The sequence below is a fragment of the Medicago truncatula genome, chromosome 7, assembly GCF_003473485.1.
Source record: "Medicago truncatula cultivar Jemalong A17 chromosome 7, MtrunA17r5.0-ANR, whole genome shotgun sequence".
NCBI lineage: Eukaryota > Viridiplantae > Streptophyta > Magnoliopsida > Fabales > Fabaceae > Medicago > Medicago truncatula.
In genome coordinates this window covers 30,504,669-30,520,416 of record NC_053048.1, presented here as the reverse complement: position 1 = coordinate 30,520,416, position 15,748 = coordinate 30,504,669, and the positions used below count along the sequence as shown (strand labels likewise).

At 33.0% G+C, this 15,748-nt stretch overlaps 1 protein-coding gene and 1 pseudogene across 1 annotated transcript; one reads left to right on the top strand and one right to left on the bottom strand.

Moving 5' to 3' along the window:
• Window positions 1–4,074: 4,074 nt before the first annotated feature.
• Window positions 4,075–4,808, top strand: LOC25480619 (histone H3.2-like; annotated as a pseudogene).
• Window positions 4,809–9,298: 4,490 nt separating this feature from the next.
• Window positions 9,299–12,024, bottom strand: LOC25479772 (uncharacterized). Its single transcript, XM_024774730.2, has 5 exons — window positions 11,782–12,024; window positions 11,603–11,666; window positions 11,014–11,486; window positions 9,995–10,256; window positions 9,299–9,651 (listed from the first exon to the last, which is right to left on the bottom strand). Exons 1-5 carry the CDS (start codon window positions 11,785–11,787, stop codon window positions 9,632–9,634), a joined length of 825 nt encoding a protein of 274 aa, XP_024630498.2. The 5' UTR covers window positions 11,788–12,024; the 3' UTR covers window positions 9,299–9,631.
• Between the last annotated feature and the right edge of the window lie 3,724 nt (window positions 12,025–15,748).

Sequence of the window (15,748 nt, the reverse complement as noted above, 5' to 3'; positions counted from 1 at the left end):
CATTCTATTGAAGCTTCGAGTGAATTGAAACCTTCCAGTGTTTTCAAACTCCGTAACAATCAAGTGAGCATTGCACCATTATTTTCACCAAAGATATATGGAAAGTCCAAGATGATATGATTAATTAGGTTCGTTGACATACAACAAAGGTGAGATTTATTGTATCTATATAGAGATTTAATCTCCAAAAATCAATGTTAATGTTGCGAATTGAAAGAAACGGTGAATACAAACCATCAAAGAGGAAGAAGAAATCAAAGCTTAAAGCTCAAGGAAATGTGGGTGTGAGTTTAAGTTGCATGGTTACTTAGACAAGCAAATAAATGAGTGATGGTCGACTATTCTTAATAAAGTTCACAACCATAAGATAAATGAAAAGTTAGATGGTCACCTTCTTGCCGATATATTAATAATGAAAGACAATAATAAAGTTATTGAATGAACAAAGATTTTGGTGCATCCTAGGCATATTCTGACGGATTTGAAGGCTAAAAATAAAGAAGGTTTGACGAATATAAAGCAAGTGTACAATGCACGTTTGTAGATTGAGAAGGTCAGAAAGAGATGACAAGACAATGTTGCAACATCTGGTCAAAAAGTTAGAGGAGCATAAATATGTTTATTTCACAAGAACAAACTGTGAAAACTACCACTCTTTAGGACATATTTTCGGCTCATCCCAAATCTATTAAGTTGCCCAACAATTTTATGACTGTTTTGATCATGCACTGAACTAATAAAACTAATTTGTACATAATACCATTGTTTGAGATAGTCGGTGTCACCTCGACCGAGAAGACATATTATGTTGTTTTTACTTTTCAGACTTCTGAAAATGAGGAAAACTTCATTTGGGTTCTACAAATGTTTCTTGATCTTCTCAACATAAAAGACAAGATGCTTAAGGTGATTGTGATTGAGAGAGATATCACTTTGATGAATGTTGTAGCCACTATTTTCCCTAAAAGTACCGCCTTGCTTTGGCTCTGTTTGGTAAAAATAACGGATACCTGATAAGATAGTTGATAGCTTTTAGCTGATAAGCTATCTGGTAGCTTTTAGCTGATAAACTAACTGAAGTGTTTGGTAAAAATAGCGGTTCAACTAGCTGATAAATGTAAAATGACATAAAGGGTATTCTTAATTCATAATAAAAATTATATCAATTAATATTTAAGTATTTGTAATTTTGTAAACTAATTTTTATTTTAAAAAAAATACTTACCTCAAAAAAATAAAAAAATAAAAGTAAGACTAATAGAGTAATAGTATTTTGTTTCGTAAAAAAAAAACGAAGGTATATATTTTAAAAAAAAAAAAAAAAAAAAAGTCAGCTGATATATATACAAAAATTGGAATAAAGGGAAAGTAGTCTTTATTACTAGCTTATTATAAAAATTGTAATGGATAAAAATGGAATTTAAATGAAATAATAAGGGTAAAATTGGAAGAAAAAGTGAGAAGCTATAAGCTATAAGCTCAAACGCTACTTGGAATAGCTTCTGAAAAATAGCTTATAAGCTTGTGAAAAATAGCTTATAAGCTATAAGCTCATGGTGAAAAAGTGTTATCAAACAGAGCTTTTTTTGTCAAACGAGCTTATAAGCTATAAGCTAAGAGCTAAAAGCTCTTTTTTGAGTGTTACCAAACAGACCCTTTGTCATTTTCATATTGAAAAAAATGTTAGAGTAAAATACACCACAAACAGCAGAGACAAACCTAGGGATGTCAAAGTGAATGGAAAAGATAAGTAAGGCTCTGTTTGGTAAAAATAGCGGATAGCTGATAAGCTAGCTGATAGCTTTGAACTGATAAGCTAGCTGATAGCTTTTAGTTGATAAGCTAACTGAAGTGTTTGGTAAAAATAGCGGTTCAACTAACTGATAAATGTAAAATGACATAAAGGGTATTCTTAATTCATAATAAAAATTATATCATTAATTTAAGTATTTGTAATTTTGCAAACTAATTTTTCTTTAAAAAAATACTTTAAATTTATTAATTTAATATATCCTATGTATTATAAATTAAATTAAATTTTATTCACTAAAATTTTATCTTATATTTATTATCATTTAAGTGTTTCCACTTTACAAAAAAAATAACATTTACCTCAAAAACAAAAAAAAAGTAGCACTAATAGAGTAATACTAATAACAGAGAATAAAGAAAAGGGTTAATTGGCTTTTACCCCCTGCCATTTGGGGGTTTTTTGTTTACCCCCTACGAAAAAAAACTTGGAGATTCCCCCTGTAATATAAAGATTCCTTGGTGTACCCCCCTAATGTCATCTGACTGGATTAATGAGATGATGTAGCTGACTGTGCACTAATTAAAGAGGTGGCACGCTGACGTGGCTTTTTAAATTTATTTTCCAATTTTTTTTGTTTCATTTGAATTTCTTTTATAAAAAACTTAATTTCATAAATTAAAAATACTAAAAAAAAAAAAAAAAAAAAAAATTTCTTCTCCATTTCCTCCTTCCTTCTCTCTTGTCCCTGCTCCCTATCCTCCTTCTCTTTCTGTTCTTCATTTTTTCTCCTTCTCTCTCATTCCCATTTCCTCCTTCCTTTCTTATCTTCCTCCTTCCTATACCCTTCTTTCTTTTCTTTTTTATTGAAACCCCTTTTCAAGATCTATGTTTTCCCCAAATCATCAACATAAACATAAAAACCGTTATTCTCTCTGTTCTTGTTGTGTTGGTGTTGTTGAAGACGGTGGCGGCAATGGTTGTTCGCCGGAGAACCAACCCAAACGCGAATTTTGTTCGACAATTGTTTGACGGCGGCGGCGGCGAACTTTTTGAGGGAAATTTGTTGTTGTTGCGTGTTGTTGCTATGGGTTGTTGTTGTTGTTGCTGTGAATTGAGAGGAAAGGAGCATTTGTATTGCTGGGTTTGTGTTTCTGGATTTGAGAGAAAAAGTGAGGGAATTGTGTTGTTGTGGATTGTTGTTGTTTTTGTTTTTGTTGTGTGGTGTTAGTAGTGTTGTGTTGTGTTCTTGAAAGAGAAGATGAGATAGAGGGAAGAATATGATGAGGTAAAAATTTGGGGATTGAGTTTGATGAAAAGATGAAGAATTGTATTGGGAAGAAGAAGAAAGTTGCTGGAGAAGAAAGATGGGAAGATGAAGAATGGCCTTAGTTTTTTTTTTCTTTTTTCTACAAAAAATAAAAATTCTGTATAATATTTTCTTTTTTTGTAGAAAAGATATACCTTTTTTTTTTTTTAATTCCAATCATAATACGAAAATAAAATTTGAAAAATTATATAATCCGAAAATTTTATTTTATTTTAATTATCAAAATCTTAATTTTTGATTTTTTCGAAAAAATTAAATATAGAAAAAAATCAGATTTTTTTTTTTAAAAAATAATAGTATTTTGTTTCGTAAAAAAAAAAATGAAGGTATATATTTTTTCAAAAAAAAAAAAAAAAGACCAGCTGATATATATACAAAAATTGGAATAAAGGGATAGTAGTCTTTATTACGTAGCTTATTATAAAAATTATAATGGATAAAAATACAATTTAAATGAAATAATAAGGGTAAAATTGAAAGAAAATGTGAGAAGCTATAAGCTCAAACGCTACTTGGAATAACTTCTGAAAAATAGCTTATAAACTCGTGAAATAAGCTATAAGCTCATGGTGAAAAAGTGTTACCAAACAGAGTTTTTTTTGTCAAACGAGCTTATAAACTATAAACTAAAAGCTCTTCTTTAGGTTAACCAAACAAACACTTATAAATGAATGAGGTGAGGACAAGTGAAGTAGTTAACAGTATCATTCATTCTTATCACCCCATATTGCGCTTGAGTCTTATTGAAAAGAATCATATGCAAATGTCGTAATGCAATTCCGAGATATCTATAAAAAAAAAAAAAAAAAATTAGAGATACCTTATTGGTTGGTTTCACATGCCACGGATCCCGATCCTATCACCCTTCCTGCAAAGACGCACAACCGTTGATAACTATTTCCATCAACGGTCACCATCTCCCCCTTTCACCTTCTCAAATTTTCCCAATTCCCGCATTTTTTTCTTCAATCTTCTCCGCCCTATAAAACACCCAAAACACTTCTTCCACCATCCATCATCCCAATAACATCTCAAATATTTTCTTTCTCTTCAATTTCTTTTCAATCAAAATGGCACGTACCAAACAAACAGCACGCAAATCCACCGGCGGAAAAGCCCCACGCAAACAACTCGCCACCAAAGCCGCACGGAAATCAGCTCCGGCGACCGGAGGAGTGAAGAAGCCACACCGTTTCCGTCCCGGAACCGTGGCGCTTCGTGAAATCCGCAAGTACCAGAAGAGCACTGAGCTTCTGATAAGAAAACTTCATTCCAACGTCTTGTTCGTGAAATCGCTCAGGATTTCAAAACCTATCTCAGATTCCAGAGCAGTGCTGTTTCTGCTCTTCAAGAAGCTGCTGAAGCTTATCTTGTTGGTTTGTTTGAAGATACAAATCTTTGCGCTATTCATGCTAAGAGAGTTACTATTATGCCTAAGGATATTCAACTTGCAAGAAGAATTCGTGGTGAAAGGGCTTAGAATTCGTTGCTAGGGTTCACAATTATATTTAATGTTTTTTATGATAATTAGGGTTATGTTTTGTGTCTTGAAGGTTATAATAATTCGTTTGGTTCATCTGTTTCTGTTATGAATCTTTAGTAATGATTCTTGAGGAATTATGAGTTGATAGCATTTAGTTATTTGAACCTAATTTACTTCTTGAGAGAATGGGATATTGGATTTTGTTGGTATTAAGCTCTAAAACTTATTCTTCAATTTTAACTAAATTGACAGTTTCAGATTGTTTAAATTTATTAAATTGACTGATTGTGATAAGTATATGTTTGGTTGAGGTGATAAGAATGAATCAGTTCTGAATACAAAATCAATTATGTTAGGAAGAAACTAAATGTGTCAGAATCAATTTTACAGGTCTAAAATCAATTTTGGTCCCTCTAGAAGTGGAACTAAACATACAAAGTTCCCAACTAAATCAATTCAAAATTGCGTTTAATGGTGTACCAATAGTTTAATGGTGTACCAATAGTCCATGGAGTGTGCATTTTGTAAATTTGTAAAATAGCTTTAGGTGAAATTTGAGTTAAACACAACATGATTTATGTTTGAAAAACTTCTAAGGAAAGTGATTTTTATCAATTCATTTGTTTCAATCAAAATTATAACTATTTTACAATGAAATTAATTTAGAGTCTATTCTGAAGGTGAATGTAGGTGCTGAATTTGCTAAGGTGCTGACATGGTTTGGGGTCTGGTTATATGAAACCACGTGGCAGAAGTGACTTATTCAGCAACAAAGTGATACATCTGAGAATTGATGTTTTGACAGCTGAGTTGTTAAGCCTGTGCTGGAGTCTTCAGGTGGAGACTGATTTAAACCTCATAAGGTGTTTTTGGAATTGAATGCTTGTGGAATTGGCTCAGTACTGTCATAATCTGCACAGGTTTGATAGTACAATTGTATCTTGGGAAATGGCAATCAACAAGATTATCTCTACTGTCTTAATTTGTTAATTACAAATTGTTGCTCCTTATCATCTATTCAAGAGTTTATCATTGTCAAAGCTTTTAAAGTTACTAACTTCTGTGTATTTGATGCTTAGAGAGTTACTATTATGCCCATATGGATATTCAACTTCTGTGCATTCTCAAGGCTTTATTCCATAGGTCTTGTTCTGTTAAGGTTTGGTTCATTTTGATTTCTTTTTGTAATTATATGTTTTGAATCATAACCTATTATGCTCTTGTAACGATGTTCTGATCCACTATGTGTTTGTTCAGAATTAACAAAGTGAATCAATCTACTTGCTTTTGTTAGATAAATCTTGAATGTTTTTGATTCAGCTATGAAATAGGGAAACTTGGTCATCAATCTTATGTCTAAATTGCGAGTAGGTGGGTGTTAAGTTTGAACAGGGAGCTTAAATGATGAAGAAGGAAAAGGTCTCGACTCTTGAGAAGAGTTAAAGAGAGATTTAGAAATGGTGGAATTTAATGATTTAGAGGAATGCAAATGGGTTTGGAATAAATCGATCCCGTCAAAGATATCTATGTTGGTATGGAGAATGCTTCAAATTAGGATAGCTACAAAAGATGATTTGTATATTAGAGGAGTGATTAGTCAAGAGATGCTTAACTGTGTTGGAGATTGTGGAGGAGAAAAAACGGTGTCTCATCAATTTTTTGAGTTACATAACCCAATGGTGCTTAAACCCAAGTGCTTGCCTTGGTTTTCTGCTGTTAGGAAATTAATGTCAAAATAGAGAAGATTTCTATCTGGTTTAGGCTAGTGATTTCTGATATTTTTGCAAACTTTTCTGTATAAATCTTTCTAGCGTATACTGTTTTTGCTACTTCAGTCCGTGCAGTTGTGGGAGTAATTTGAAAGTTGTTAGTTATAGCTACTGAGATTTTGGATAGGACTCTTCATATTGCTGGAGGTATGGTTCTGATATGGTTTTGAGATGCAATTTACTTAAAAATATGATTTTTTTTTTTTCTTTCTCAAGGGCTCTGGTGTCAGCTTTGATTGTCACCAAGGGATATTGGTTGTCAATTTTGATTGAGCACTGTTAATTTATGTTCTGAAGGCTAGCTTCAAGATTTAAATGTTATCATATTGTTCTTTTTGTTTGCTAGCTTTGACCAATGTCATTTGTATTTTATTTTAGCTTGGATCTTTGAGATAGGGAGTTGATGTTGTACGATTTGATCTGGTGCTTGGACTCGGTTATATTGTACACTTGCATTGCAACCTTATCACACCTTGTGATTGGGCTAGCTTCAATAAATTCATTTGCTTATTAAAAAATAATTTAACAAAACTAGATAACTCAATGTAATTACATATGTCAGTGTTGGACACTAACACGTGCCAGACACCGTACATGCCTTAAAATTTAGTTTGAAGAATCGGTTTATTGTTATTTTATCTCTGATATTCTGGTAGCGATTTGTTTGTGACTTTATTTTCACAAAATTGCAGTTTTCTAAATACTTGAATAGTTATTGACACTATCTATGATTTAGCAAATTAATTGGTTCGATTATTGTTTATTACAATTCAAGTGTTTAGAAGTAATTGAACCAAAACGTAGATATTTTGTCCGTCTGATGTTTGGTTAGAGTTTTAAAATATTTTATGTAAATTTGAAATTTAGAAACTGGTTTATCATATTTTATTCCATGAGGATTGTGTCAATGAGCCATAAGGGCTTTTCATTATAGAAAAGAGTAGTAGAATATGAAAGCCTAATAACTATTCCAATTGTTTTAGAGTTATTATGTAATTCGGATTTTAGTTTACAATTTTCAGACTCCAGTTAAGGTTTCAAATGAGTACCAGTTTTACTGTCTATAAATATATTCATTTGGTAAAATTAGCTCAGTTTGTATTACATAAAATTGTGATTGTGCAAACATAGGTATGTTAGACCTACTTTCCACTTGATCTGAATAAAAATATGTAGGAAGGAAATGGGAGCTAAAATAACTAACAGAGCTAAACCAACTAACATAACTAACCAGTAATCAACTGAATAAACATAATTCAGTTATAAGCTAATAGTCTTGACTGACATGTGAATATTTGATCGCTGTCAACAGATTATTGACACACCATACACCGGTTTTGAATAATTCTTAACCTGTATCTTGGCATGGGCCGGTTAGTCTCTAAGTATGTATTAAAATGACTTGTAAACACATTAAGTTATAAGTTAAGGATATTCAACTTGTTTGCATAATCAGAGGTGAGAGGGCTTAAATTCGATTAAAAAGATGTTTATTACACAGGTCCTTTTTTGTTATGTTTTGAAATTTGAAGGTTAGTCTATTAGTCTGGTCACAATGGTCTGATCTGCTGTGTTATTTCTGAAATTGAATATACTCATTAGTGTAAGATAACTCTTGAATGTTTTTTTTGTCCATATATAAACCAGTGCTACTTTAGAAGTTGATTGTATGGTACTACTGTTTATCTTTTATTTTGTTTGTAACAATTTGATTTTTGGGGCATCATGCTCTTGAATCGTCTCACGCTACTTTTCAGTGTTTTAAAATGTCAGTGTGGCAGTTTGTTGAACTGTATAAACCATGGTTTAGTTATTTTAGTGCTTTGAACTTTGAAGTAGCTGAACCATGATAGGAGTTTTGTCGATTTGATGTCCGGTTTGATTTTCAAAATGCTGATGTGAATATAAAACGTTTTATAATATTTATGCACAACTTTGATTTTCAATGAAAATTGTGTCTATGTTTGGCTTCTTGTCGGCGACATCCTCTCAAGACATGTTATAAAGATTCTGAAACTTGGTTGCAGCAACTGCTTGTGGGCTCGCTCTTTCTGTAAAAAATGGCCTAACTAGTAGTGCTCAATTTGCTGTGAAACTTTGACTGAAATGGATGCTTTGCTTCTCGACATATTTCAAATAATAAGAGGATAATATGAACATCATTCTCAAACTATCAGTAAGTTTTGACATTCCCTTTGATGTCTATTTCAAGGATCGTAACTTTGGAATAGTTTTGAGGACTTGAATAGTTTCCTTCAAGCTCAATGTCCGTTGCATTGAAACCAAATTGCTCATTCTCACACTTCTGTTTACTTGACTGTGTGCACCCGTATTTTCATGTACACGTCAGTGATTGCATACCTCATTGTAGAGATCAAGGCCTGAGCAATTTTATTCAAATTATATGCACTTGCCAGCACAGTTTCATTAAAAACATTTGCTGCTAATTGATTGTGCTGTGGCTGCGGACTAACTAAGTGGTTAAAACTCAAACTATTCGATATCTCAAAAAAGTTGTCTGCTTTAGCAGGTAATGACGAAGGCATAATCTGTTGTCAACTGACTAACTAAACACCTTTTTTCAAATAACAATTTGGTTTCTGTTTGTTTCCAAGTTTTGTTGCTGCAAAATTGAAATTTCAATCCACCGTAATCTGTAACGTAGTTGTAACGCATTCTCAAACATACACTGCCTAATATGCTACATGGGTCGCATCAGTCTATAAGTACGTTTTTTTCTCAGCAAGTAGTTTAAGGCTACTAACCTACCACTCCTTATGCTAGGTAGGTAGGATTCATTGTGTTTTTAATAAATTTCATTTTGACGTTATAACTTTTAAAATTAGTCTTACCAAATATAGCCTATAGTACTCTGGGAGTGTAAAAAATGTGAAATATTTTCTAAAACATATGTTTATAATTTTAACTTGTAAATGAAAAAATGAGCAACTCTCCACCAAAAAAAGTAGAGATTAAAAGGAAGTGGTCCCACTGACTCTCTAAACTCATCTATTACATTACATTATTAGGTCAGTCATCAAATACTTAATTAATTTATGCCTCTAATAATATACATGCCAAACATTCTCATTCTCATCTAGACTTAGTACATTTAGATCATTAACAACAGATATCCCATCTCTTTCTTTGTGCCTCTCAATATCTCTATCTTTAGCTAAGTTACGTAAAATCTTTTCTAAATATCTGATAGAAATTAATCTTCAACATTAACTTGTGACATAGATTGCCTGCTACCCCTTCACCACACATGTGATACATCTGCTGTTGTCACATTTATTTCATAGTTCCAGCACCACAACTGTTTTTCAAACAAAAATATGGCAAATCAATTAGTCAAGCACCACAACCGTTTATCGAATAACTGATATATTTGTCCACGTGAGCTTAACTCAGTTGGTAAGGATAATGCATAATGTATGTAAGGTCCAGGGTTCAAACCCCGGCCACCACCAAAAAAGAATAACCGATATATTTAAACTATATTATAATTATATACATCAATTATTTAATGTTATAAAAAAAATATTTGTTTGTAATACTCCCTCACTTAAATGATTTCTTAATGAGCGTAAAAAACCTTAAACTACCATAGATGCAGTAAATATATATAAAAGGAGATACACATGCAAAAAGTGACATACATTCAGAGTCTGTTGTGATCCAGTTTGCTTTTCTTCTACAAGTGGTGTGACCACTTTGTGAAGAAGGGATGGATATGGTGGAAGTTGCAGTTTGGTTTTGTCCATTTCTTGTTGAAGAGGCCATTGAGAAAGCTGAGTAGGCAGATGAAGTAGTGGAACAGCTTTCCATATCCCATCTGAAACTGATCTTTGGTGACTCAGTTGAAACTTGATCATCATCTTGAACTGCTTTCAGGTTTCCACGTCTCCGGAACATTAAAACCTGATAAATATGCAATGATAAATCAAGATGAGAAACTAGATAGTTAAGGGTTTTAAACAAAGTTCTGCAATTTGAGCCGCAATATCAAGGTTTTTGATTTTATGCCACCTCAATGCAATCAAGATCAAGGTAGCATTAGTATCTGATTAGACTAAAGATCGGATAATTCAACTGGTTTGAACTGATGGTTAAAGACCGGTGAGCAAAGATTGCGACGCGATGGCCATGGTGAGCAAAAAATATAATAGTTGTATATGTGACTGCACTTTTGTAATATCAAAGATTGCGACGCGATGGCCGAGGCCAAAAATGAACACACATTTTAAAAACTAGTTGAGGATTAAGAGGGTGATTTCTTTTCCATTTTTCAATTACTTTCTGGCTAATTATTGTATGTTAGCTTGTCGATTATTTGGCATGTTATTTTAGGTCCTTAGAAGAAGTGACAAACACCACTTAAAACTCACGGATCTTTAAATCTGAATGAAGGTGTTTAGTCTAACAATATCGTCGTTACTAGTTAAGCTAGGGGACCATTTGGCATTATAACTTGGCTACAGTATTGACACATAACAACAATAATATAAGGACAAAAAAATTATCTCCCTAACATAGTGTTCACATATCTAAAACATAGAATTGAAAATGATATTTTTATCATGCAACAAAAATAAAATAACATAAAGAAAATGTAAAAATATATGAATACAAAACCAAAACTTATGCTAAACAAGTAAAGAAGTTGAAAAAGAATTACCTTTCTTCCATAGAATTTTCCTCCTTTATCTGTCTTGGCAGAGGCAGCAGCCCATCTAAGCAACTCTTTCATTCTAGACATAGGCTTCTTTCTATCACCTTTAACTTGATCTTTAGTTATTGTATTATCACATTGGTCATTTCTTTCAGCTGAAGATGATAATGGTGCTTCTTGAGTTATAGGCAAAACCTTGTTTCCTCCATGAGTTGTTGAGTCTGTCTTGTTAACAATTCCTTCATCTCTAGATGATTCTTCTTTCTTCATTTTCATAGAGTACACAAAATGTCTTCTACTAATGCCTATTCTCTTTAAGCTAAGGGTTCTGAAAAAACAAGCCTTTGGAATGTCTTTTCTATATAGTAAAGAGAATATCTTCAAATTCTTGTAACCATCTTTGCTGCATGAAAACCTCTTTGTCCTTTTATATGATCCATCTTGCTTTAGTCCACTAATATTCCCTTTACCATTTTGTTCTGAAAAAAAAAACATTTAGAAAATATATTAGCATTAACATTCAATTTTTAAAACTAACACAAACTTCTAACTTAATAACAAGAGTTGAAACATTTGTTGGAGAAATCAATCTTACCATTGATATAGGTGCTTCTCTTTCTTTCTTGTTCTTGTGCCTTTTTAAAGAGCCATTGAAGAATCTGATATTATAGACCAAAAGGGCTATTAGCTTTGATGTGAATAATGCATGATACATATTCAACTATATATATATATAACTATATTATATTATAATGACACATAAGGAAGCATTACCTGCATGCCTACAGTGGAAACTTTTGTTCACACTTTTAATATAATTATTATAATATATATTTTTTTTGTGTGTGTTTGATGACTGTATTAGTCAAATGAATACAGCACTGCAAGATCTATCTGTGCTGTCTTAATGTTTAAAGATTCCTGTCTAGTTTTTAGGCTAATGGTGAGATGAAGACAAAGGAAATTGCAGTGAATCTAAGGAAGTTGAAGAGACAACTAGGCGGTGATAATGGAATAGTTGGCTTATTATTCTTAGTAACATGGGACTTGGTATATATAACATGATCAAGTGGTTGATGTTAATAAGATAAATAAATATCACTTAAAAATTTAATTAATGTTTTAATGTTTCAGCCTCTATGGCACTGTTTTTAGCCATACACTTGTATGTGTTTATATAAGTTGATACGATATATGTATGGACCCCAGCTTGATGTTAAACCAAATTTTGAGATTTGCATATGATAGTTTCAAATCAAGATGAAGATTTAAGTATAAGTTTGTGTGGATTCAAGGAAGATATTTGAAGCATAATGCTCTAATCTAGTGGTTCTTAGTGTGGAAGTTTATATTTTCAATTATTACTTGGTTCATATTGTAATAACAATTTTAATATACTGAGTCATTAAGCTACGATTAAATCTAAGATAGACTAAAGTGGATTACAATATTGTCAAAGATAATGGAAGTATGTGATCTCAAAAGTGTTTTAGAGGATTTCTCAAAAATGATAGCGTGCATGGTTTTTGTAGTGAGTCGCTCTATTGATATATTCTCAAGAGAAACATAAACATACATACTTTGACAGTTGTACCCTTGTGGTACAAAGGTCAGGTGACCACTTGATTGCTTAAAGGGTTCTGTCATACCCTAAATTTTGACCACTTTTCTCTATCCATGCGAAATTTTCGTTGTTTCGGACGAAATTTCGACAAAGATGTTACTTTGAAGTACCTCATTTTTTTATTCCGAGTCGGACCCTTTTCTCTCTTTATTTTATTTTTATTTCAGTATTTAATTCCCATCTTTTATTAGTTTTGATTTTAAAATTAGTTACTCTTTTTTTTAGTTTATTTTCTGTTTTTGTGTTATAATGTCAATGAGTCCGAAAGTTTTCGGCAGTGGTCCAAATTTCTTTTTTCGTACGCCGCATGTTTAGGCGAGTTCATAGGGTCAAGTTTTTGTTGCCAAATCCAGCAACACGGTAGTAAACTCTGCAAGTTATTCCCTTTTTCCCTTTAACCCTAATGGTATAAAATGAAACCGGAAAGAAAGAGGAAGGGATCAGAGGAGCAAACCCTAGCCGCACAGAAACCACAGAGTCCCCAATCAGCAACAGCCGCACAGCCAAATCCCAAAAACCTTAATCCTATTCTCCCAAATCACCAAAAATGTGAAGAACACTATGAACACAAATGTTTTCCGGCAACTCTTTTCATTTTAAGCTTTCACCACGAATCCTCCAAAATAACCAAATACAAGGAATTCGATCATAGTTTCCGACCCAAGCACACAAATATTTCAGATCGTGAATCCAGTAAACACTGATTCACAAATTCAACAACAATGGAAGGACGAAGCTAGATCGGACCGTTCAAGCAGCAATCTGAATCAGATCGCGAAGAGGCAAGTAAAAAGAAATAGAACCGGTCCGTGAAAGAGTAAGGAGGAATCACGAACGTGAAACCAGATCGAAGAAAAGAAGAAGTTGAAGCCATAGCCGATTCAAATCAGATCTTTAGGTAAAGTGAGGTAGTGTTTTATTTTCGTTGTTTGTTTGCAGATCTAGACTTGTGTGATGTTGTTTTTGAAAATCTGAGTTCGGATTTGAAACAAGAATGAAAAAGGATGTTTAAAAACGTAAACAATTTTTGATTTAGAGGAGGTTGAAACTCCGGCGCGGTGGTGCCACCAACGACCACCGCGCCGGAAAACACTGTCTCGCCGGAGAAGATGATATAAGGGGGCGGTGTTGTTTTTGAGTGTAGAGAGAAGGAAGAATTTGAGTTTAAAAAGAGAAGAGAAAAAAACAAATGAGTAATATGCTGTTGTTTTACGTTTTATAGTCTCTATTCCTTTTATTTTCCCATGTTATTTCTCTTATCCCATTCCATGTGCCTTATTGTTTCTAGCAGTTGGATCTGGATAGTTCCATGATCAGACGGTCACTGTGCCTCCTGTGTTATTTCTATGCTTTTGTGCTGTTTTTTTAAAACCGTTGGATCACTGATCCATTGGCTGTGATGATACTTCCTGTGATTAGATCTAGACCTTCTGATTCATCGAACGGTCCAGATCTGTCCAGTCTGAGCCCAATTGTTTTTAAATTTCACTACAGTTTTATTAATTACACCTCTGTTTTTACTTTCTGCACCTCTTTGCTAAAAGAAAATTATCTAAAAAACTTATAAAAATATTGTGTTTGTTTTAATTTTTATTTACTGTTTTAATTTTATAATTGCCATTTTTTTTATTTAGAATCATCTCATGCATATTTTAATTTCTTGTCATTTTATTGTCATTAATTTTTTTTTTAGTGTGTATAATTAGGAAATCGATGTAATTTATTTTGCGCATTTTTTTTTTATTTCTTATTATATTTCTCTTGAGACCATAGAATGTATCTAGGAGGGTATGTAATAGTGTAGTAACACACGCACCGACACTATGCCGCTTTATTTACCGCTTATTTTATTTTTGCTCCGTTACTTTAGTTTTTAAGGTTAGTTTAAACAAAATCATTTTCCCAAAAAAATCAAATATGCAAAACTCCAAAAATATTTTCTTAATAAACCTTGGTTTGTAACCCAAGTGTTTTTTTCCTTTTATTTTCTTAATCAAATGCTTAATTGAATTAACATTCATAATAGACTTGATTTCTTGTAATTAAAATTTGACCAACCTCACTTTATTTTATCTCATGCCTTGAGGCCTCTTTCTCTTCTAAAAACCCATTTTTAAAAATCTTAAAATCAACCAACCCACCGAAAAGAAACTTTTTAGGTGAACTACATTGGTTTTGATCCCTTTTCTTTAAGGGTATGTAGGCATAGGATTTTTATCCTTCCAAATCAAATAAAAACAACCAAAAACATACTTCTTCTTCCCTCATTTTTTCACTTAGATTTTTAGGTAATTAATTTTCAAATAAGCAATGAATTTAGCACAAGATAATTTAGGTAAGAGGTTCCTACGGAATACCGTAGATGCTTAGGGTGCTAGCACCTTCCCTTCGCATAACCAACCCCCGAATCCAAAGTCTCGATAAGGGTTTTTTACTCATTTTTTCCCTTCCCACGAATAAAAATCGAGAGTTCAAAGATTAACGATTCAAATCAATTAATGGTTTGATATCCGAAAATCAAGAGCACAGAAATGGCGACTTCACTGGGGAACTAAATTCTATGCGGGTTAAACCCACCTTACTTTCCTTATTTTGTGCTTTATTATTTGTTTATATCTTGTAAATATTTGCTTACATGTTTACCTTATTACGTGAGGGGTGAGAATATAAGCTCTACACCCGAGCTTGAGGGAAATATAAGATAGGAGTGGTAGACTCATAGTGGCATACCGAGAGTATACTCGTGTCTTGTCACACGTGAGATAACCGCACTTGGCGGAGGAACTTGAAGTGATATATGTCGGCGTGTGTTTTCACGTTTAGACTTTATTACTCTTAAGTTTCCATTGAGGCTAAGGACCTTTAGTAAACCTTAACCCATCTTGGCCTTTTAGGACGTAGTGCGGTGGCTAACCGGGTGTTTTCTCGGAACTAGTCGACATGCGATACTACACTCAAACGAGACTTTCCTACGGACGTTGTTGGACCGGGTGTTTTCTCGGTATCCGATAATATTCGGAAGTGGTCGAGGACTTTGGGAACCTTGGTAGAACCCGTGATACAGGTACACTTGAAACCATAGTCCTTACCAAATGGCGTTGTTACCCTTAGCTCCAA